This window comes from Onychostruthus taczanowskii, unplaced genomic scaffold, assembly GCF_017590055.1.
Source record: "Onychostruthus taczanowskii isolate IOZ18803 unplaced genomic scaffold, ASM1759005v1 scaffold15, whole genome shotgun sequence".
Classification (NCBI taxonomy): Eukaryota; Metazoa; Chordata; class Aves; order Passeriformes; family Passeridae; genus Onychostruthus; species Onychostruthus taczanowskii.
Window position 1 is genome coordinate 9,078,681 of NW_024498685.1, and position 21,210 is coordinate 9,099,890.

The window sequence follows — 21,210 nt, forward strand, 5'->3', positions numbered from 1 at the left end:
GCAGAGGGTCTCCTTGACAACCTACCTGCTCTGTGGCATTGGGATTTCCCATCTTGGCAGAGCCCATCGGTGCCTGTGTAGCTGCCCTGCAGGAAGGCTTTGATGTGAGGGTCTGTGCAGGGAGTTGGTGTCAGTCACTGCCTGCTGCCTCTCTGCTTGCCAGGAAAGGCTCTACTAGCTCCTAAGAACAGGGTGAGCCTTTCTCTAGCTCGTGGCCCTTCTCTTCATCGCCTGAAAAATTTAGGATGTTGAGGATAAAAAGTAGGAGGGGTGCTTGTGAATAGATCAAAATGCACGATGTCAAAGCTCCTCTGGCTTTCATTGTGGTGCTGGAGGTGTTGCAGAGAGGAGGCTGACTGGTTGTGGCCGAGGGAACTGGATGTGAAGTGGGTGACACTGGCTGAGGGTGGGTGGAAATGCAGAAATTAGGGGGTGAATCCAGACCCCAGGCACCCTTCTTGCTCAGTGTGGTTGCTGCTGGTCTCTGGGGACCAGCTGCACATGGAGTTGAGTACACTGTCACAGGTAACAATCACGTGGACAGTGCCATGACCTAGGACACTTTCTCCAGACCATGTGCACACAGTTCTTTTTATCCATCTGTTTAATGCAAGGGCAGACTGGCTCTGTCAGGCCATTGTTGGCACCTTCTAGAAACCTCCTTGTGCAGCTGTGGGCTGCTGGTGGCAGTAAGCAGCAGTAACTCTGTGGTTCCCCAGCTAGGATTTCAGATAAGCATCTGAGGAAACAGCTGCAGTGGTCAGGACTAGGGGGTAATGGAAAGGACTAGGTTTGGAGCAGGTGGGTGGGGCAGGCAGAGGCAGTAGGACAACGCCATGCCCCATGGATGAACTACCATATTATGTGAGAAGACAGCACTGGAGTGCCACCAAGGTGTCCCTGCAGCAGTGGCATTGGCAGCGTTGTGGGCTGAAAGGACCCACGAGTGCAGGGAGCTGTTCGTGGGTCCTGTAAGGCTGTGGGCCAAGCACAGCTCCAGTTTGAGCACGTGTACCTGCACAGAGACCCTCGGGCACCTAGCATGGAACTGAGCCCAGCAGGAGTAATATCCATTGGCTGCATCCAGCTTCATCTGCTCCATAGGAATCCTCCAGTCCTTTGCGTTGCTGATGAAATATCTGGGTTTCCCCAGGGATTTACTTTAGGCAAGCCAGTCTCACCTCAAAGTAAGGTGGGAGGGGAGCAGAGGATGCCACAACAGGGTCCTAACTACAGGAAGCGCCTTGCTTGACATGGTTGAACTTGATGGCTTAGGGGCACCTGGGTTTGAAAGCTGGGCCCTGGAGGTCTGGGTTTGCCTGGAGCTTCTCCCATGGCCATTTACTGGTCAGCCTTGCAGGAGTGTAAAAGAAGGTCAGAACTTCCTTCAGGGCTCACTGTTCTCAAAACTTTGCTGCTCATGAGAGTTACTCCAGATTTACCACAGCATTTCTGAACTCAAAGGCAGGCTATAAGGACCTAATAAAAGTAAGGCTGTATGAGATTTGAGATGGTCAAACCAATACATCCTTCATCTGCATAACTGGATCCCTCTTAGTTACTGGAGTTGCTTGGAAAGGCCACAGTGAAACACCTTACACCTGAAACTGAAAAATACAAGGAAACCTCTTTCAAATATGGTCACACAGGCACTGTTCAGGAGGAAAAGTGACCCAGGAGTCACTCACTGGTGTGTGACTTGTAAAAAGTTGGCTGTGCAACAAAGCTGTCTGCCTTCCTTGCTGCAGCTCATCAAAACACAAATAGAGTGAGGCCACGGGCTGGATCTAAGCCCATGGAAGCCAGTGGTAGGGCTCCTACTGGGCTGCAGCCAATATGGTCCAGAGCAGCTTTGTTTAAAAATGGAAGGGAACACAAACAGGCATGACAGAGCTCTGACATTCCCTTGAACGCAGATACATCTCTGGAGCAGAGCAGCTAGCTCTGTGTGCTTCAGTGCTCAGGGCTATCATGAGGTCTCAGGAGGACCAAGGGGAAGGAGCAGCAGAGGTGGCTGAGGCAGAAGAGCTTTTCTTGTGACAGGATTTACTTGTGTAAGATACCTGTCTTTATTTTTTTCCACTGTGAAGAGAGACAGCTTCACGCCAGTCCTACAGCAGAATTCAAAGCGGCTTTAGAGATGAAATCAGTCTCTTGATTTCCCTCAGCACTCTAACATTTAATGGGAGTTACACCATGAACTTGTAAAGCATTGTTTGTAAAACAGTCTATTGTGTATGTGCTGGGTGCTCTCTGCATAGTTAATCCAGTGCTGCAGGAGCCAATGATGCAAGTGGTGTGCCTGGTATTTTTTTTTTAAGGGTTGGATAATTTTATGACTAATAGTAACAGTTGCAACTATGCATGGTAAGAGAAGAGTAATTACAATTTGTGCTGCAGGCCATAAGCTGACTGTTTCTGTAGGTCATGAGGACAATTTTTTTTTTTCTCTGTAAGGTAATACAGCTAAAGGTACTTTTGAAGGTTGTTTTCTTCTGCCTTTTAAACATTAGATGTTGGCTGCTGGTCAAAGGTGGATTATCTGATGGGATGAACCAATGGCCTGATCTTCTAATTACTAAATTCCTACGTAAGGCTTTTATTTCCTGCACAGTGAGGTACTGTGCATATGCTGTGACTTTTCAGAGAGCCCTTTTTTTGTAAGATGGAATTAAAGCCCCAGCTCTGGTCCCTAATTGAAACCAGCAGCATTCAGTAAGTTTGGACCATGTTTGCCTGCTGAGTAGCCCTAGGCAGGCCTCTGTGGTTTTTGTTCCATGCACAGGAGCTGTATCTCTGGAAGAAGGTCTTAGAGCTGAGTGAAGAAATAGCAATAGATAAACTACCATATTTATTTCACTTTGTTTGCTTGTGCAACTTCCATGAGCAGGTCACAGTCTCCTGGTATGTACTTGATATTGTTTAGCTGTTGTATGGGCACTGCTTTTTCTTTTTTATTTCCTCCTGATCTGGCTAAGGCTAGCCTTTAGACAATCCAGGCCTGTTGTGAATGCTTGTAAGAAGTGAGTTAAAAACTGTCCCTCTCTGAGTAAACCAAAACATGGTTTGAAAATATGTTGGGGTTGATTTTTCCAGGGTGGTTCAATCACTCAGAAAGCTGGAAGAAGGCTACTTTAATTACTAAGATGAGTGGTAAAAAGAATCCTTTTAATGTTGCTAGTTGTGGCAGCTTGGTTTTGCACTGTTCCTTCCACTCCTGTAGCTGTACAGCTCTGTACAAACTGTGTACAGCTGTGCACACAAATGAGCAGCTGGGCAGTTTTGACCAATGGGCAAAATCCCTGGTGGGTGATGTTTTTGTTTTTAAAGAGCAAAAAATAACCTGGCTTGGTTCTCCAGCTTGCAGTTCGCAGCACCATTGGTTAGAAAACATCCTTTTGATATAAAAGCAGAGTGAACTGGAGCAAGCTGCTAAAAAGAGAGAAAATACAGGATACTGAGATGTTGTCCTGGATCTCCTCTTTGACTGTAATTGCATTTTGGCATCTCATGGGTCCTACTTAAAGTCTGCACATCGAGTTGCTGAACAAATGTGCTCCCTTGTGGCTCCTGCTTTGCTTGTGGTATTGAAGGAGGATTTCACTAGGGGTTTGTTCTTCTGTCTCAGGTTCACAGGTACCACAGCCTCCCCAAATCTGCTGCCATCAGTCTGTTAGAGGTCAGTGCTACATCTTGTCAAACTGGGGAGGGGATAGGGCTTGCTTTGCTGTGAGAAACGTGACCCTACACTCTAAGGAGCACTGCTACCTACCCCCCAGGCCTTTGTAGCAGGTCAGGAGTCGGCAGGGCCATTTGGTGTCCCTCACACCCAGCCCCTCTGGAGCTCTGGGAGCTTGCTGTAATGGTTTCGTTGGTGCTTTTCTCATGTCTGAGATGGGGCAGTCCTGGCTGGAAAGAATAGCTTATAATTTTTTTTTTTTTTTTGTATGGCAGTTACTCTTTTTTTCTCCTCATCCTTGCTTCTTTACTTAGATTTACCCTGGGGTGAGGGATGAGTCACAAAATCTAATGGGCTTTTGTAAGAAAGGGAAGGAGCAGGGAGTGGTGGCTGATTCCTGGGAGCACTCCATGGCCAGCAGGTGAAATGCAATGCTGCTGGAGCCACCCGGTGTTCTCCACTCGAGGTGCTGGCAGGAGGCTGGGCCAGCTGGGAGAACATTTTGGCTCGGTCACCAGCCTGCTTAGACAACGACCTGTCCTGGAGTCAGTCCTGGAGCTTGACAAGGCAGCCCCACAGCCTGGCCCCTGCAGATGCCTGCTCCTTGCCTTGGGAGCAGGTGGATTGCTTACAGCCAGAGAAGAGGAGATGAAAGGGAGAGGAGGGACCAGCTATCATTTATTAATGCTGTTGAGTTGTGTTTCTTTCCAGTGCTGTAAGACTGGGGCAGGACTTGCAGGCAGCTGATGAAAGAGGAGACAGAGCTCACCAGGAAACATGAGAGAGCTTTCAGGAGGAGTCTCAGGAGGGCCACTGGGAGATGGGAAGGTCTGTGTGCTCCCCCAAAATAGTCAGAGGCTGTAAGAGTCTGAGAGGGCAAGGGAGTGCCCTTGAGGGAGAAAAGAAAATAAATAAAAAGCATGGAGAGGCCAGCTGAGAAGGGGTGGAAGAAACTGTACAGTCATCTTGTTATTGCGGAGTTGGTAGAGAAAAATACGGGTTTTTTTCTCTTCTGGGATATTTCCTGTTTGCTAAAAATTTTAAGTTAGTGTTATGTTCAAGGTGCATTTCCTCTTTTTAGAGCTATTGCTGTGTGAGAGCTTGCCTATACAGAGTGCCCACTACTGTGCTAGCATAAGTGAGCTCAGGTTTTGTGAAAAAGACCCATAGGACTTCCTGGGGTTAGATAGAGGGATAGGTTTTAGAAATATGTGAAAAATTTCTATGTAGTCTGGTGGAAAATTATGCCTGCTCTGTTTTTTTTGTAACTCTTCACAGTCTGTAGCAGGGATGAAGTTGCTAATTAAACTCTTCTTTTATTTGAGATAACCCAAAATAGTTAGAAATGTTCATAAAGAATATCCCTCCACCAGGGCTGCTCACAGCAACTGGATGCTTTAGGGACCAGATTTCACCAAAGTTCTGGGACATGCTGTGTGTCTCTGGTTTTGTGACAGTCATGCTTTTTGATCATATGCAGAGATGAATAAAAAATGTTGCTCTGACATTTCCAAATTATGCAGTTACAAGCATTTGAAGTTAAACCCGGTGAGGCTTACTTTGACAGCTTCTGAGATACAGAGATCAGATTTTTTTTTTTTAACTAGAAAGCAAGTTTTTTTTCATATTTCTAATGAGGATCAGAGTGCCCAGAGGCCTGATTTTTCCAATAGAAGCAGTAGTATTTTTGTAACAAATCTGTCTGATCCTGAGTGCACAGACCCCATGAATCAGACTCTCCATGCTGGTATTTTTTGGTGTTTTAGAAAGTGAAATAATTGAGCCTCACTGTACTTCTGTGAATCAAGTTTGTTACTCTCACTATCAAATGTTGACTGAAAAATAGTCAAGGAGAGCCTGCTGGCATTCAGGACATGCTGGAATTTCCTCATGCTGTATTTACTCCTCACAGCTTTGTCCTGATCTTCCATCAGTGCTGCTGTTAAGGTTTCTGAATTTTCAAACACCAACACAGCTGCTTTTCAAAAAGGGTGAAAGCTCCATCTTTGCAGTGCTGCCTGAAGCAGTGCTGAACGAGCACCTCCTGTTTCAGTCAGTGCTGTGCAAAGGTGTGACAAAACTCACTCCAGCAGCCCAGACCCTTAAAAGCAGGTAAAACCCCAGTGTGTGATGTCTCTTGTGTGAGTGTCACTCTTGATGTTGGCTAGAAGAGTGAGGGTGTAGGAGAGCACATGGGGCCATTCTGAAGTGGTCTTCATTTTGTGCCCTGCACCACCAGGTTTTCCTCTTGGCAAGAGCCAGGGCAGCTCAGAAAGGAACCTGGTGGAGGTGAGCAATTTTGGTTTTTTGCCAGTTTACCTGTTAGCATATTCCATCAGAGCACGACTTATATGGATGGATAAGTTTCTGGACAATAGACTCCTGAAACTTCCGTTGCATTATTTTGGCATCAAAAGCAGAAGAGTGTGTCTAACAGTGGCACTTACGTGTGTTATGAAATATAATAGACAAAACCCTAAAATCCTGCAGCAAACAGGATTTACTTTCTGCTCCATGTTTTATAGATCCTATGAAATTCTGATGTGGTAACTTGGATATTATTCTGTGGTTGCTTTGTTTGAATGAAAAATGTTCTCATCTCATTAATATGGTAGGGATATGAATCATAAACTTAGGTTGCAAAACCTTATTCCTTCTGGCATTCCTTCTCATCTCTTTTGTCCCTCCATTCTCATTTTCCAGGATCACAAAGGTTTTTGATCACAGACTTGAAACTTCTGTGAAGAAGGTTCCTCTCTAATGGGGAGATGGAGAGCCCAGAGAGGAAACCTCGCAGTGTTCTTGCAAACTCTGAAGTAGTTAATTGTGTTGCCATTTTAGGCTAGGCTCTAAATAGGCACATGTGTGGCTTGGCTCAAATCCCAGTAGTTTCCCTTGGGACTTCTGCTTCCAAGGTACTTAAAGACAGGTTTTTCAAAAGTAATGAAGTTGTAAACTTTTGGGGTTGAGAGTTATCGGTGTATTTAGATGGCTGTTTATCTTAAAACTACTTCACAAATTATTTTTGTCTTGTGTGGTGAACAGTCGGGGGTAAACTTGGAACAAGGCAAGTTACAGCCCAGGACTTTATGAGAGTCAAGAACCTGCTTCAGAGAATCCCTTTGGAGGTGGTCTTAGGAAGCTTTGCAGGAAAGGGCTTTGGGATTCTGGTGCAAGCTGCCTTAGGTGACAGTGATGCTGCTGTGAGCAGGGGTTCAGACCAGTTGATTTCCAGAGGTGCTGTCCAACCTCAGCAATACTGTGCTTTGGTATTAGCATGCATTAAAAATAGATTAAAATTACTGAGGAATTGAGGAATACCCTGGGCTGTTCTGGAGCCCAGGAAGTCACAGACACACAAAGTCCTCATGTCCATCCCGGGAGACCCTGCACTGGGAAGTTTTCCTCTAAAACAGTGGTTAGCACATAAACTGCACTGTAATGTTTCAGAGCACCAGACCTGAGGTCTGATGCTCTCCCAGCAGTGTGGAACCTGGAGCTTTGTGAGTGATTGGGGTCAGAGGAACATGAAGGACAGACAGTAAACAGCTTTTGGCAAAATGCAGGTGAGAGGACAGCTGCTCTCTCTGGCCTTCAGTTTTGGCAGAACATGGTAAAATTTTTGGTATTCTGATATGTGATTGTGTAAAGCAGTACACTCTTACAATTACGGAAAAGGACTCAAATTGAACAGTCAGTGGAGCTTGGTAGGAATGACACCAGGAGCCTGTGGAAAAGGTCAGTAAAACTTAGTAAAGAGACTGATGAAATCAGTCCAGTTTGCTCTGTAAATGATGAAATCGCAGTCCAGCATGTAAATAACAATGTCAGATGGCATTTTCAGTGGACATTTATTCTGGAGCCAGTACAGGAATTACTTTGTGAGTTTCCTGTACTGAATTACACAAGAGACAGATTAGACAGTTGTTAGGGTTTTGTTTGTCCTGAAGTTCATTAGCTGGATGAGTACTGGTTAGTAGGAAACCCTCTTTCTTGTCTTATGGAAATTTCCAGTGTGTTGGAAAGAAAATTATAATTTTGCAATCAGTCCTTGCAAGCCACCTTAAGCAGTTGGAAGGGTAATTTTAATGCTCTGGTAGAAAGCTACAGCAAAGTTAAATATTCCACTGAAACAGGATAGCTCTGTGAGGCATGCTGGCCCAGCTCCAAGGCAACTAACCCAGCTGTCTCCTGCTGGGTGAAGGATCACCTCCTGGAAGCCCTCAGGAATGCCTGCTGGTGGCAGGGATTGCTTGTGGAAAACAGGGGCCCTGCAGCAGCATTTGGCTGGCCCCTGCAGCCTGGGCTCTGGAAAGTTCAGCTAGGTCTCAGCTCATGAATGGCTCTGAGCCTTTTCTGTCTGGGGCAGAAGCTTAGCAGAACTCAAACCAGAAATTTCCCAGTAAATAATTTTTCAGTTCCCTGGAAGTTCTGAAAGAGCAGTAGAAATGGTTCCCCTGATTTTATGAAATTTAGGGCAGTGTGATAAAACACTAGACCTATCGCACAGGTTTTGTTAATACAGAAGGTAGCACAGAAATAAGTTAAATTTGTAATACAGCTTAAATGTCATTCACGAAGTGCAGTGATGGCACAATTTTACTGTCATATTTCCACTGTTAAAGCATTTTAATTTGTGTTTCCAAATCCCAGCTATAATAGCAATAAAAATATTAATATATTTAAGCTGCATCACAATGAAAAAGAACCCCAACAATCTGCAACAACTCAAACTCCCTTTATAGGGAGAGAATGACAGGAGATACAGTATATAAGGGATTTTTTCCCCTAAGAACCTGGATCTCTTTCTACTTGATCTTCACAAAGGATCTACACTTGGAATCAGCTGAAAATGAGAGATGCAGTTTAACAATCGCTGGCACTTCAGATAAGAAATATCTTCATCAGCTTCAAAACCCCTCTCAGTGAGGGATGTGCCTATGGATCAACTAAGAGCAGAGTAGTTGCTTTGTTTCTTCTCTTGCTGCACTAAGTGCATGCATTATTATTGCACGTACTTTGCTAAAGCAAACTGAATCCTCTCTATCAGCCATTTAAAAGTCCTTTAAACTACTTGAATCATAAACCTCCCTGCTTCTCAGCTGTGCTGTGCCTCACACAGGGGTCTTATTTGTACTTCCTCTAATTGTACATCTGCACATCTGCAAATGTGCTCATGGTGAGCAGGTGACATGCAGCACACTGGAGTCTTTTTAGAGGAAAGTTCAAGGATAGTGTTCCACGCACCAGCAAGGAGACAGAGCCAGGCAGGGCAGAGCCCAGCCCGGGAGGGCAGAGCGGGTGGGGCAGAGCCAGACTGGGCTGGGGATGGGGGAGATACTGAACCAAGCCAAGCTGGGTGTGGAATTTGGGGTCTGCTGGTGCCTCAGGGTCCCTTTGGCTCAGTCCTGGTCCCAGTGGGCCAGGGGTGTCTCCCAACTCTGCCACCGGAGCAACCCTCCTCCATGGCCATCCCTCTCCAGGGGATGATGCCATCGTCATCCCTCTCCAGCTGGATCCTTAAAATCCCACTCCGGTGGATTTTAAGGATCCTGGGATGCTCAAAAAAAAAAGAACTTTTAAGGCAAGATGTACAGAGCAAACTAAAATTGCTCTTCTTGCCTCTTCTTGTGTAGCGTCTCTTAAGTCTTCTTGAGAAGGTTTTTAATTGGAAGACACCACATTAAAAAAAAATAATCCCAAGTGAGAGTGGAGTCTGTCGCAGTTTAGCAGGCTGAAAATATTCAGCAATCTCAGTAAATCTTCTGTCAAACAGTGGGATTTAGGCATGAGTGTTTTAGCAAACTAGGTAGTGGTAAATACAGGCTCTTTCTTTTTGTCTCTGTGGAGGTATAGGTTGAATATCAGGGAAAGGTTTTTCACCCAGAGGTTGTTCAGGTACTGGAACAGCTCCTTGGGGCAGTGGTCACAGCTCCAAGCCTGACAGAGCTCAAGGAGCATTTGGACAAGGCTTTCTGGGATTCTTGGGATTGTCCTGTGCAGGGCCAGGAGTTGGATTTGATGATTCTTGTTGGGTCCCTTCCAACTCAGAATATGTTGTGATTCTGTGGGACAAAAAGTAGTTTCTGTGAACTCCTCCTGGTTCCCACTTTCTTAATTATTTTTGTCGAATGTGTTGGACAGGCTTTGAGATCCAAAGCAGGACATTGACGTGGGAGTTCCAGACAGAGGAGAAACAATATTTCAGAAGTTAGTACTTTAATTATGTCACTGGGTAAGAGCTCTATAAAATAGAGTTTACACAACCCTGATTTTTCCTCATAGCAACACATGTTGTGTAAATAAAGCTGTCCCAGAAGCAAGTGTGTGCTTTGCAGCCTGTCCCATTGCACAGCGTGCATTTGCTCAGAGGCAGGATGCCTGAAGGAAGGACTGGCAGCTTGTTTTGTCCATGTGAGTTTTGAGCCTGAGTCATGGAAGACCTCGAGCATGCTCTTGCCCCCTTAGTGCGCTGAGGCTTAATATTTTAAGTCATAGGTACACAGGATTTTCCATTACTTATCAAAATGTTAGCCTGTCTTTGCATGTTTTTCTGCCCTGAGTAGCAGTTGGTATTTGATGATGATTCAGAGGAAATCAGTGTTACAAATCTCAGCTTTGCTAAACAGAGATGCTGGTGTCAGGTTGCATGGTTCCACTGCAGAGACAGATGGAAGCTGGCATCTAGGCTTAGAGGTCAGATAAAGCTTTGAGCATAGATTTGGTGGTGTCAGCATCTGATGAGAAATTTCAGACATTCTTGGAGAATATCCTGATTTTCCAGTTGCCTTTTGGTGTCATTTTAATAGACGTTTGATCATATTTACAGCAGCCTTCCAGTACCTAAAGGCAGCCCACAAGAAAGCTGGAAAGGAACTTTTCATGAGGGCATGTCATGATAGGACAAGAGGGAATGGCTTCAGACTGAAAGAGGGCAAGTTTAGATTAGATATTAGGCAGAAATTTGTCACTGTGAGGGCGGTGAGGCACTGGGACAGGTTGTCCAGGGAAGTTGTGGATGTTCCATCCTGGCAAGTGTTCAAGATCAGGTTGGATGGGGCCTTGGGTGGCCTGGTCTGGTGGGAGATTTCCCTGCCCACAGCAGAGGGGTTGGAACTTTAAAGTCCCTTTCAGCACAAATCATTCAATGATGCCTAAGTCTGAACCAGGAGTTGTAGTTTTGGATTTTGAATCAAAATTGTGGGAGTAAACTTACAAACAGGGATTGTATCCAGGTTCCTGAAATACTTGGGAGTGGTTTTAGAGCCTCATCCAAACCCCAGTAACATTATCAGAAGAGCTTCATCTGGCACAAAATGCAATCATCAGATTGTTTCCAACGTGACATACCTAGGGAACAGTACCAAAGCAGTGCCTCAATCACTGCACTGTCAGTTCCTCTTTGTTGTATTGGAGACTTGTTATATTCCTGTGGGTTTATTTATCAGTTTGTGTGCTGCTAGCTCCTCCTCAGTGAGCTGTTGGGGAGTTTTGTGTTGTCCCACAGTCAGAGGTGCCTCTGTCTTCAGGGCTTTGTTTGGTGTCAGAGCAGGGTGTCCCGTGCAGAGCCATGGGCAGAACAGTCATCCTGCTGTCCTCAATTTAAAGTAATTTAAACAAATTTAAACACAGGCAATTTAAAGTAATTTAAACAAATCATAAGATCTTTCTGGGGTGGCCTGCATGGTTTAGCTCACCTCGTTGTCTTGAGGTCAGGTCAACCCTACCTGCACCATTTCTGGCAGATATTTGTCCAGCCCCTTCTTTATTTTCCTCTGCCCATAGCCACGTCCATAGTCTGCCTCCAGTCACCACTGAAACTGAAAGTGTAGGGTAGTAATTTTGTTGCACTGCTCACAGAGACCATAGAAATAACAATTTCAGCAGTAGTGAGTTACTGCTTTTGAGGTGAATTCAGGGAAGAAAATGGTTACAACAGCTTTGAGCAAAATGGCAAGTAGAGATGTAAGTCAAGAGTGGGGATTTTTCTCATGGAAGCAATGAATGGCATTTTCTACATCACAAAGTTCCACAGAACTTGACTGAAAAGATATTTTGGGAATGCTGCATCTATGTGGAAGTAGCAAGGTATTGAGTCTTCAGGAAAATCCTCATCCAAGATAAAAAAACCAATGCATTAGCTGTGTTTGGTAAAGCAGTAACAAATGTTGACTTGAAGGTCTGTTGCTCAGTTGATGTTCAGATTCACATCCTAGACAGCTCCTCTATTTAAAAAAAAAAAAAAAAAAAAGAGTCTTGGGAAGCTCTTTGGGCAGTCTGTTGCTTCAGTGTTTGGATCACTTAAGAAAAATGCACTTACAAAGCTTTCTGAAAGCGTTGTGGATGACCTTGTTGAGCTCTCTTGGGCACAGTCCTGTTGCAGAAAGAAGAACAGATGGCAAAGACTGCTGAGCTTAAAATTGCCATTTTCTTTCTTGATTTTTGTAGGTACCCTCCCCATGCTCAGGGGAGGGAACTGCCTACCTATGTTACTTCTTACTAATTGCATTTACTCAGCTGCTGTGGACATCAAAGCAGCAGATCTGTTGGTGGTAGAAAGCATTTAGAATCGTGCATCTCTTTGCAAAGTCATTCCTCACTGATGCTCATGGTGATGCAGTAGGTATGAATTAGAGCAGGCAGGGAGCCTGCCAGGTCTGTGTACAAGTGCAGTGCCTGTGGTGTGTTGCACTGAGGTACTGATAAATGGAAGCAAGCTGCAGCTTTAAATAACTTGTTACCTCAATGGACCTCTGAAAGGAGAGACCTTTGTTGCCTCTGCCTCTCTCTAAGGGCACAGCTTCACCAGTGCCTCCAAATGGTGGGGAGAGTGCCAGGAATACCACTTGCAGTGATCAAAAACAGCTGGAGCATCTGCTTTTCATGCCAGTCACCTTGGGGTTTAGGTAGGAATTTTTCAAGTTGCTCCTATTACTTGTATTAAAAACAAAATAAGGCAGACAGCAGAGTGTGAGCCACGTTGAGGATCTGCTCACTGGGAGTGAATTGGTAGAAACCCATGCAAATATTTCAGGATTAAAGGCATTTTTGAAACAAAAATAATGCCTAATGTTGCAGTTCACCATTAAAGTAGCAAATTACTTTTACTTTAGAAGCAGGAGTAGTAACCAAAATGTAGCCTGGTATACAAAGCACTGTGTTCCTCTCACAACCTACTGGTTTTACCAAGTGCTCCGAGTACTGAAGTTAGAGTAAGGCAAATCTCACACCAGTAAATGTTTTGATGCAAATCCCATATTTTGAAGACCATGGCTGGCAAAAGGCTGGCTTGGTAAGTGTGATTCCATGATGGGAACTACTCAGACACCTTTGTTCTTGGCATGACTGGAATCAGCCCTCTTTGACTGGCTTTTTAAGAACTCTATAGCTGTTTTGAGAACTCTATAGCTGTTTTGAGAGCTCTATAGCTGTGCCTGAAGTCTGTAAAAGCAGAGAGACTGCTTTTGATGACAATAGTGTACAAAGAGGCAGACACAGAGGCAGCCTGTGTGCAGCACAGTGTCTCAGGGACAGGCACACCATAATTGCAGCACAATTGCCATGTTCTGTAAATTAAACAGTGGAACTTGCCAGCACTTAAGGATTTTAACTGCACAGCTATCATGGCCATAATGTTGAAAATATATTTTATGATTTAAGAGCTTCTATATGTGTTTTATGTGGTTTAAGATGGCCCATGGAATACCTCAAGAGGGTAACAGACTAGCCAGCATTTCTCCCTGCTTTGCTGCAGAAGTTAGCAGTGCCAAAGTCATGGGCTTTTATCTTATGCTGCTGAATGCAGCAGTAGTTGTTCTTCTGCTCAGTCTTCACTTGAGCCAATGTTTTCTCCTTCCTCTGAAAAACAGAGTGCTCTGCTCTTCCCCTTTCCCCAGTGTAATCCTTCAGGACTCAGTGGAGGAGAGGAGAGATTAAGCTGTGTGGTTGAAGAGATGAGGATGGGCAGGAGGGGACCCAGGGCAGGGGGTTGTGACTGCAGAGCCAGAGCTGTGGCTGGGCACCTCACCTGGCTGCATGCTCACCTCTCCATGCTCACATGAACTCCTGAACCTCCTGGGCCTTCAGTGTGGAAAGTGCAGGCATGCAAGAGTTTACAGTAGTTTTGCTCTAGTACATTCTAGCTTTAAACAGAGGCATTTCTGGAGCTGACAGGAGCTCAGCCCTGTAATTTTGCAGGACAGTGCAGCTACATGATGATCTTTCTCACTCAAACCCAGCACTGCATCTCCATATATCATATCCTCACTGAACTTTCAGATAACAGGCAATATTTGCTGGGTAATTGTGTGGCATGGGTGGTTTTAATGATTTAACTAGGGCAGTGGAAAATTTTAATGACAGAAGCAAGATTTTAATTGTATTTTCTGTGAAACCAGTTAGTGCCCCAGCCATTGTTTATCAGTTCTTCACTAGCTGCATAAAATACATTTCCTGTACCTAGAGGGGAACAGCAGCAAAGTATTATTTGTGGGTGAGTCTGGCAGTGAGACTGCATTAGGTAGTTAATGTCTGCTGATTTTCCTCTCCTTCCCAAGTACAGTGCTCTGCCTTTTGCTCCATCATACTTCAAGTACCTTTAATGTTCTGCAGCTCATTGCCAGTTTGCAAAGCCATTCACATAGCAGTGAATCAGAGTTGTACCTGGAGGAAGAATGGAGTAATTTATTTCTGCACACAAGGTTCCTAACTTGAGCTTTGTCCCTGGAGGAGGTCAGCAATCTTATTTGTGGGTTCTGCACTAATCAGAAATGGAACAGTTTGGAGGGCTCCCTCTGTAACAACTGGGTTTCATGCTCCTTGAATCCTTTTAAGTGCAGAAGTGATGTTCCAGTTTTGACCTGAGGACAAGAAGTTCACTCTTTTCTGCCTAACCTTTAAGTTGACCTAAATAAGTATCCAGAGACTCGCTTAGCCTGGCCTTACCCTTGAATTGGGTTTTTTTGGTAGTTTCTCTGACCCCATCTGTGATGCTTGACTTGACCTAATTCACCCATCTGTCCAGAAACTGTTGGCTGTCTCTCTTCACTGTATCCTTCACCCACATCTCTGTTTGTAGAAGGTCACATTACGCCTCATCCTCATGATTTTTGCACTTGGTGTTGTGGGGCTGTGTTGGTGTATGTGTGGTAGGCCAGGAGAAGGGTGTTGCTTCCTCTGCAGGGTGGCACCAGCAGTAGGGTTTGCTCTGGTGTGTGAAATGCATGTCAAACTCTCTAAACACCTTCTTATGTTCAGTTTCAAGCAACCTTCACCAGCATCTTTTGGACTAGTATGTTTGCAAGGCATCTAATGGTGATGTCAGGGGGTATTGGGTATTGCACCTGCCTACCTGTTCAGCCAGTAGGAACACTGGGAAAGACCTCAAATGATGCTGAAATCCCAGAGAATAACAGTAACTTGAAAATATTCAACCAGGATAAGAAGAGAAATAAGACCATCCAAGAGAGGTTAAAACATCAAGCCACAGTGAGGGGTCTGTGGATGCTGGGGGTAATGAAGAACAATGCCCTGCTTTAGTCCTGCCAGTTTCTTTCTTGCCCTATCCTTGCAACAAAAAGAAGAGAAGGTTCTCATAAGAAGGAAAATGCTTTTGTGCAAAACAGCTTGTTGACCTGCTCTTTCCTGAGGCTGCTGAGTGAAATCATTTAGCAGGGTTATAAAAGGGTTGGCTAGAATGTGGGTGTTAATAGCATTTGCAGCTATGTAAGCAGCAGTAACAACAGCAGAGTAATCAAATCTCATCTTTCAGAGGGGAAGTTGATCACCTGAGTGGGTCTGGGATTTCCTCTTGCACCATTGCCAGGTATCTTCACAGGCTAATTGAAATGTCGAGTGCAGTCTGGGGCCGGGGGCATGGCAGTGGCTGGATGGATCTAATCTCTGAACACACAGCAGCTTGGTCACACTCCTGCCCTGAGGCTTGATAGCTCCCTGGGTGCTGCTGGCTCTTATCTCTGGCTTTCTGCTTTTTTTAATTTTTTTTTTTCTCTTGAACTGTGCTTCAAGTGCATTGCTCTGGCAGAGTCATAACTGTTGGGTGAAATTTCTTCATCTGAACTTGCAGCTTCCTTTGCTGACTTTTAGCCCAAGAGCAGTAAAAAGCATGGCTGAGAAGAGGCAGGCATGATGCTCGTGCCTGACCAGACCCTAGGCAAGAGCCATCTCCATCTTATTTTCTCTTGGTACAGCTTTTCTGTCCCTCAGTGGTTGACTCACTGGAGCTGTGGGCAACTGGCTCCAGACTGGCTGCCTCTTGCAGGGGCACTGCTGTAGGATGCAGCATCTGTTTCAGCCTCCTTTTCAGCTTCTTTGCCTTTTCTTTGTATTCAGCTGCCTCTTATTTCCAGTAGGAAGCTCAGGTCCTGGGGGCTTCCCATCGTGAATCCAGAGGAGCAGCTGAGGGTTGGGCATTTGGATCCTCAGCTGGGCTTCTGCCAGCCAGCCTGATGGGAACAGGGACAAAAAGGACCACTTTTCTCTGAGGAAGAACCACCTTCATGGCAGTGGTTGATCCCTGTGAAGGGACCATTGGGGTACAAAAGTAGAAAGAAAGATGGACAGAGGTCTCTGCTTGTAGAGAGGAGATTGGACTGATGCCAAGGAGGGAGGAGTATGTGGCAGCAAGTCTGGCTGCTACTTCTGGCAAGCTGTGCCTGCATCAGTGCTGCCTTCCTTGGAGGTGTTTGAGGTGAAAAAATAGCCTTGGAAAACAATTGGTGTGCTTCAGGAAGTGGTGGGAAATGCTTTGGGAAGTGAAGCCCAGAAGAGAGGAGGGCAAGGTGCTGTCTCATGCATCTGTGTGACAGGCTGGTGGCAGCAGTGCCTGGCCCAGCATCTTCCCCTGACTTTCAGACAGGCTCTTCCCAAGCCTTTGATTTCTGCCTTCATGGGGGATTATTTTTTTTGGTTTTTTAGAGGGACTGGAGCAAAACCATCAAAACTAACAGTACTGGCCTTCCTTCTTAGCAACACTGAAGTGTTTGCTGAGGTATTTTAGTTCTTGACTCCTGCTTTTTTCCAGGCCTAGGCTTGTTGGCTTTTAGTCATCAAGAGAGTGCTCAAGGTAGTGAGCAGTGCTCAGGGAGAGCTTGAGGACAGGCTGAACCTGTGGTACATCACCGTGCCCAGGTGCTCCTGAGATGGGGCAGTGGACGTGGCCTCAGGGCTCCCCTCTGCAGCTGTCACACAGCAGTGGAGACCTGCAAGACCATACCTGGAATCCTGTGACATGCTGTGGAGAAAACCGTGGTGAGCAGTTGCCTCAGGAGGTGCTCTGACTGCAGGAAGCTGCAGGAGGTCTGAATTTTCTGTGGTTTCCTCCCTTTAGTGAGGAAAGCATGGGCAAAACCAGGTCATTCTTCAAGGGTGTCCCATGGAGACCCCCAGGGAAAAGCCAATCTTTCAGAAGGAACTGGAGTGCCAAGAACTTTCTCTAAGGGGAGTGTTGATCCTATTATATTCTGAAAATAATTTCCTACCACGCTGGAGATTTGGCTTGTCAAAGCACAAATTACCCAGCAAGGAAATCCCTGCCTCCAGATTAATTCGTAGCTCCTTTGTCTGTTCTGTGCTTGGCTGATGTGTTAGGTAAATATTTGTACAACACAGAGAATTGCCTCCCTTTCTTCTCTTTTCCAAGGGTCAAAGAAATGTCAGCCATTGGCACTTCTGTGCAGCCAGGCTTCTGTGTTTGCTGGGAGGCAGGCTGCATGCCAGCCATGGAACAGCCAGAGGGGCTGGCTGTGGTGGCCAGCAGCCCTTCCCAGAAGAGGCAGGGTACTGATGCTTTGTCCTGAGCTTATTCCACAGGGCAGTGAAGTGCTGAGTTGAACAATGAAAACAAATAACCTCTCCCCTCTGCACAAGAGAAAAAAAACCTGCCGCTCTTGGTGTCTTCCCTCCGTGGATCTCCAGGGGTGAACTGACTTCTGTTGCCTATTTTTTTTTCCTGATTTACTTGTTTCCTCTCTGGCCAGCTGGGCTTCAGTGATCCTGGTGGCTCCCTTGCAACTCAGGATATTCTACAGTTCTATGGGTATATTCTCTGAGAAAAAAACCTGCTGTTCTCTCCCACTATTATAAGGAGCCCTCAAAGCAGCAAGTGCTGAATTTCACATGAACTACAAAATCTGTTTCAGCCCCATTCCGAGTATGCCAGTTGCAGGACACTCACAAACAGTAGTTTCTGCCTCATTGCTCTGAACAAGGGGGAAGCTCACCAGTTACACATAAAATTATATAAAGACAAAGGAATTTCTCCTGTTTTCCCATGACAGTCAGTCCATGAAGCACAAGTTGTGGTTAGCTGCATTAATCAGTAGGTTACTCACCCAGTAACTGAAAAATCTTCTGCAGAAGATAAATACTGACCTTGGTATTTTTAGTCATAAATTTAAATGCATAGCTTCAAATCATGAATCTGGGGGTGAGAAGATCTTGATCAGAAATTTGTGACTGTTCAGAATCTAACAGACCTGAATGAAACCCGCACATCCAAGCCAACACCCACATCAGGAAAGCAGGACACCCTAGTTGGCTCTGAGCCTTGTCTCTCACTTGAATCTCTGACTATTTTCATGTTTTTCACATTTTTTGCACTTTCTTTTTGTTAACTGCCCCCCTTTGATCAGCACACCATAGGAGGCAGCTTTCTGCTCATCTCTGGCAGACCCTGTGGGACCCAGGTTCAGGAGCAAGTAGAGACAGAGTTTTGGAAGCTTGTTTGCAGTTACAATAACTGGCCAAGAGCTTAGCACAGCCAGGGAGGGGGATCTGGCCAAGGGCTGTTTGTCAGTTCTAGTTCCTGGGGTGGTTTGGGGTTTTCCTTGGCCTCTGTTAGCCCAGAGATGTTTGGGGGATGATCTAAGCCACGTGCCTTGTAAAAGCCCCCTCCAAAGCAAGCAGATGGACTAAGGCACAGCGAGTCTCCTGTGCTGCAGATTGGGTGGGCAGGATGCAGGTAGGTGGATTGGGTGAAGATGGCTGTGCTACTCATGGAACAGCAGGTGTTTCCCCAGCAGTTCTTCCCCCTCAGGGCATGTTCCTGCCACTTCTGGCTGTAGGAATAGTGTAGAAGGCTCAGACCATTCATCTAAACACTCAGACTTGAAGCTGTTGGGATGGTTCCCTGTATATACCAAGGCAGCCAACTTCTTTGGGCTTCCTAGAGCTTTGGGGGTGATTTCCAGTTGTAAAGAAAATGGGGAGAGAGCCTGGCTGCTCTCCCTGGTGTGTGGGTATTGAGCTGGTTTGCCATCAGCCTGGGAGAAGCCAGGGCTGATGGAGATTTTGGAACTCCACTGAGGCTGGAGCTGCCATGTGGCATGGGCACAGCACTGAGCTGCTGGCAGGCTGGTCACTTACTGCTAAGTGCCAAAATGTTGTCAGATCTGAAAACCACATAGTGTGAGGCCCTGTAGGCCTGCTGGGAGGTCTGAGCTCTGCTCACCAGCACTGTCTCATTGGTGATAGGGGCAGCAGGCACAGGGAGAGCCACAAGGTGCATCTGCTTGTCTGTGTTCCTCCTAAACCCAGGAGGTCACTGAGCTTTTGGAAGGAAATCAGAACTGATCCTGACTTCTGGATTGAGCAGAATGAGAGGGGAAGGGAGTTTCAAATGAAGTTGCTTTGAACCTGGAAGGTGACTTCGCTTGAATAGCAGTGTCTTTGACTGGATCACTGCCATTATTTTAGGCATGGCAGATGGGTATCCATAATTTCCTTCAAGAAGAGAAAATTGAAACTTTTATTGTGAAAATAGGTGCATATAAGAATAATATGCTTTTGATGGTTAATCTAGTTATCCTCTTATTTTTCTTTGGCAATGTGAATTGATAAAAATTTATATTCTTTAGTTTGACTACTGGGATTATCTGAGCAATCTAAAAAATGTTCGTGGTCCTGTGGTGATTAATGAAATCTCTGATATCTATTTTAAAACTATGATGAATCTTTAAGTATTAAATTAATAAGAAGGAGGGAAGAGCTTTTAAGGAAGATACAGGCAATTTTTCTCTCTGTGCCAGTGTGCAACGACAAAAAACATCTCCCCATCTCTACTGGACCATTCCAGACTGTTAGAGGTCTCTCAGCCTTGCAAAACCAGTTCATACTGGTGACTGCTACACTTTCTTTTTTATAACCCTGTTCCCTGACACCTTTCTGTGCCCTGATACCTTTCTGTTTCCTCTGTACAGGATATGAAAGCTGGAGGGAACTTGCTAGGGTTCTGTCAGACACCAATGTCCCAGATGGGGACACAAGCCTTCAGCCGGACTATCCACGGAAGCTGGGACACCAGGTGAGGACGCTTGGGCTGCCTTCTGAACGTGCAGAAGGGCAGCCCTTCCTTTCTGATGCTGGCCCCAAGAGACAGCTCTCTCTTCACACAGGAAAGAGGGCTTGCCACAGGGCAAAATCTGAGCTGAGTCACAGCAACGTGAGCCCACAATGGCTCCACTGTAGTCAATTAAGTTATTTTAGATCTATGAAGCTGGCTGGCTTGTGGCACAGGAAGGCAAGATAGAAGCAGAAGTGAAAGGTCAGGAGGGAGTTCACTGCTCTCCAGTGAAGCACATCTCAGTACTGTTGACTGAAGGCAGTGCTGGAGGAGCTGCTAGGACATTTTTGAAACATAGATGGGGGAAAAAAACCCCCAGAGAATGACCTAAGTTTTAACTTTGTGCTAAAGTTAACTCTAGCAAGCAGTTATAAAACACTGGTATCCTTTTCCCTCAGCAGCTCACCATGTAAATGTGCTGTCAAAAAAGCCAGGGAGCATTTTCACCCTGTTACATCCATGATATCTGGCTTGTCCTTTGGAAAGGGAGCTTGAAAACTTGTTTTATTTTCTCATATGTTCTAGTGACAAGGTTTGAACCCTCTTATAGGGCTTGTATAGAACCACCTTGTACATGTCAGTGCCGTGCCATTTTTCAGGTTATTTTGACTTTTCTCTACTTGTATTTCAGATCCAAGAGCTGCAAATAGGTGGGAGGAATAAATCAAATTACGCAGCTGTTGACAGCCCTGTCCCATGGATGCCGGAGGTGGGTGCCTTTCTCCATCATTTTGGTTGAGGGTGGTTATGGCTACAGACCTGTACAGCAAAAATGAAAGGCAGGGAGGTATGGCTGGAAATTAGAAGTCCACTCCCTGCTTAATGACTCTTACAGACTTGAGTAATCATCTGGAAAGACTGGAGTATCAGGATTCCAGATAATTTGGTGTCTCCATGACTCCTCAAGGCTCCAAGCACCCACCCTCAATTCCAGGCAGCCCTCTACCTTCCTGAAAAGTGAAGTTTATTCAGGGCTGGCGTGTGTAGGGCCAATCATTCAACAAGCAAATACATGACTGTGGCACACAGAAGTGTCACACTGCTCTTGCTCTGACTTTTGCCATCCAACCCCTGCGTGTCATAGGTGGAGATTTCTCCACTTCAGTGGCACTTCCATGAACAGAGACCCTCTCTGGTGACCCTTGCAGGCTGGGGTAAACCGCTCTCTTTG

The 21,210-nt window shown here is 45.6% G+C and overlaps 1 protein-coding gene across 2 annotated transcripts in view; it reads left to right on the forward strand.

Moving 5' to 3' along the window:
- The window catches only part of B4GALNT3 (beta-1,4-N-acetyl-galactosaminyltransferase 3), a 63,718-nt gene that overhangs the window by 18,872 nt on the left and 23,636 nt on the right, over positions 1–21,210 (forward strand). For both annotated transcript variants that reach the window (XM_041398601.1, XM_041398602.1), the window contains exons 2-3: positions 19,897–20,000; positions 20,671–20,748. In XM_041398601.1, the coding sequence (XP_041254535.1) occupies positions 19,897–20,000; positions 20,671–20,748 (182 nt within the window). The remainder of the gene's footprint in view (positions 1–19,896; positions 20,001–20,670; positions 20,749–21,210) is intronic.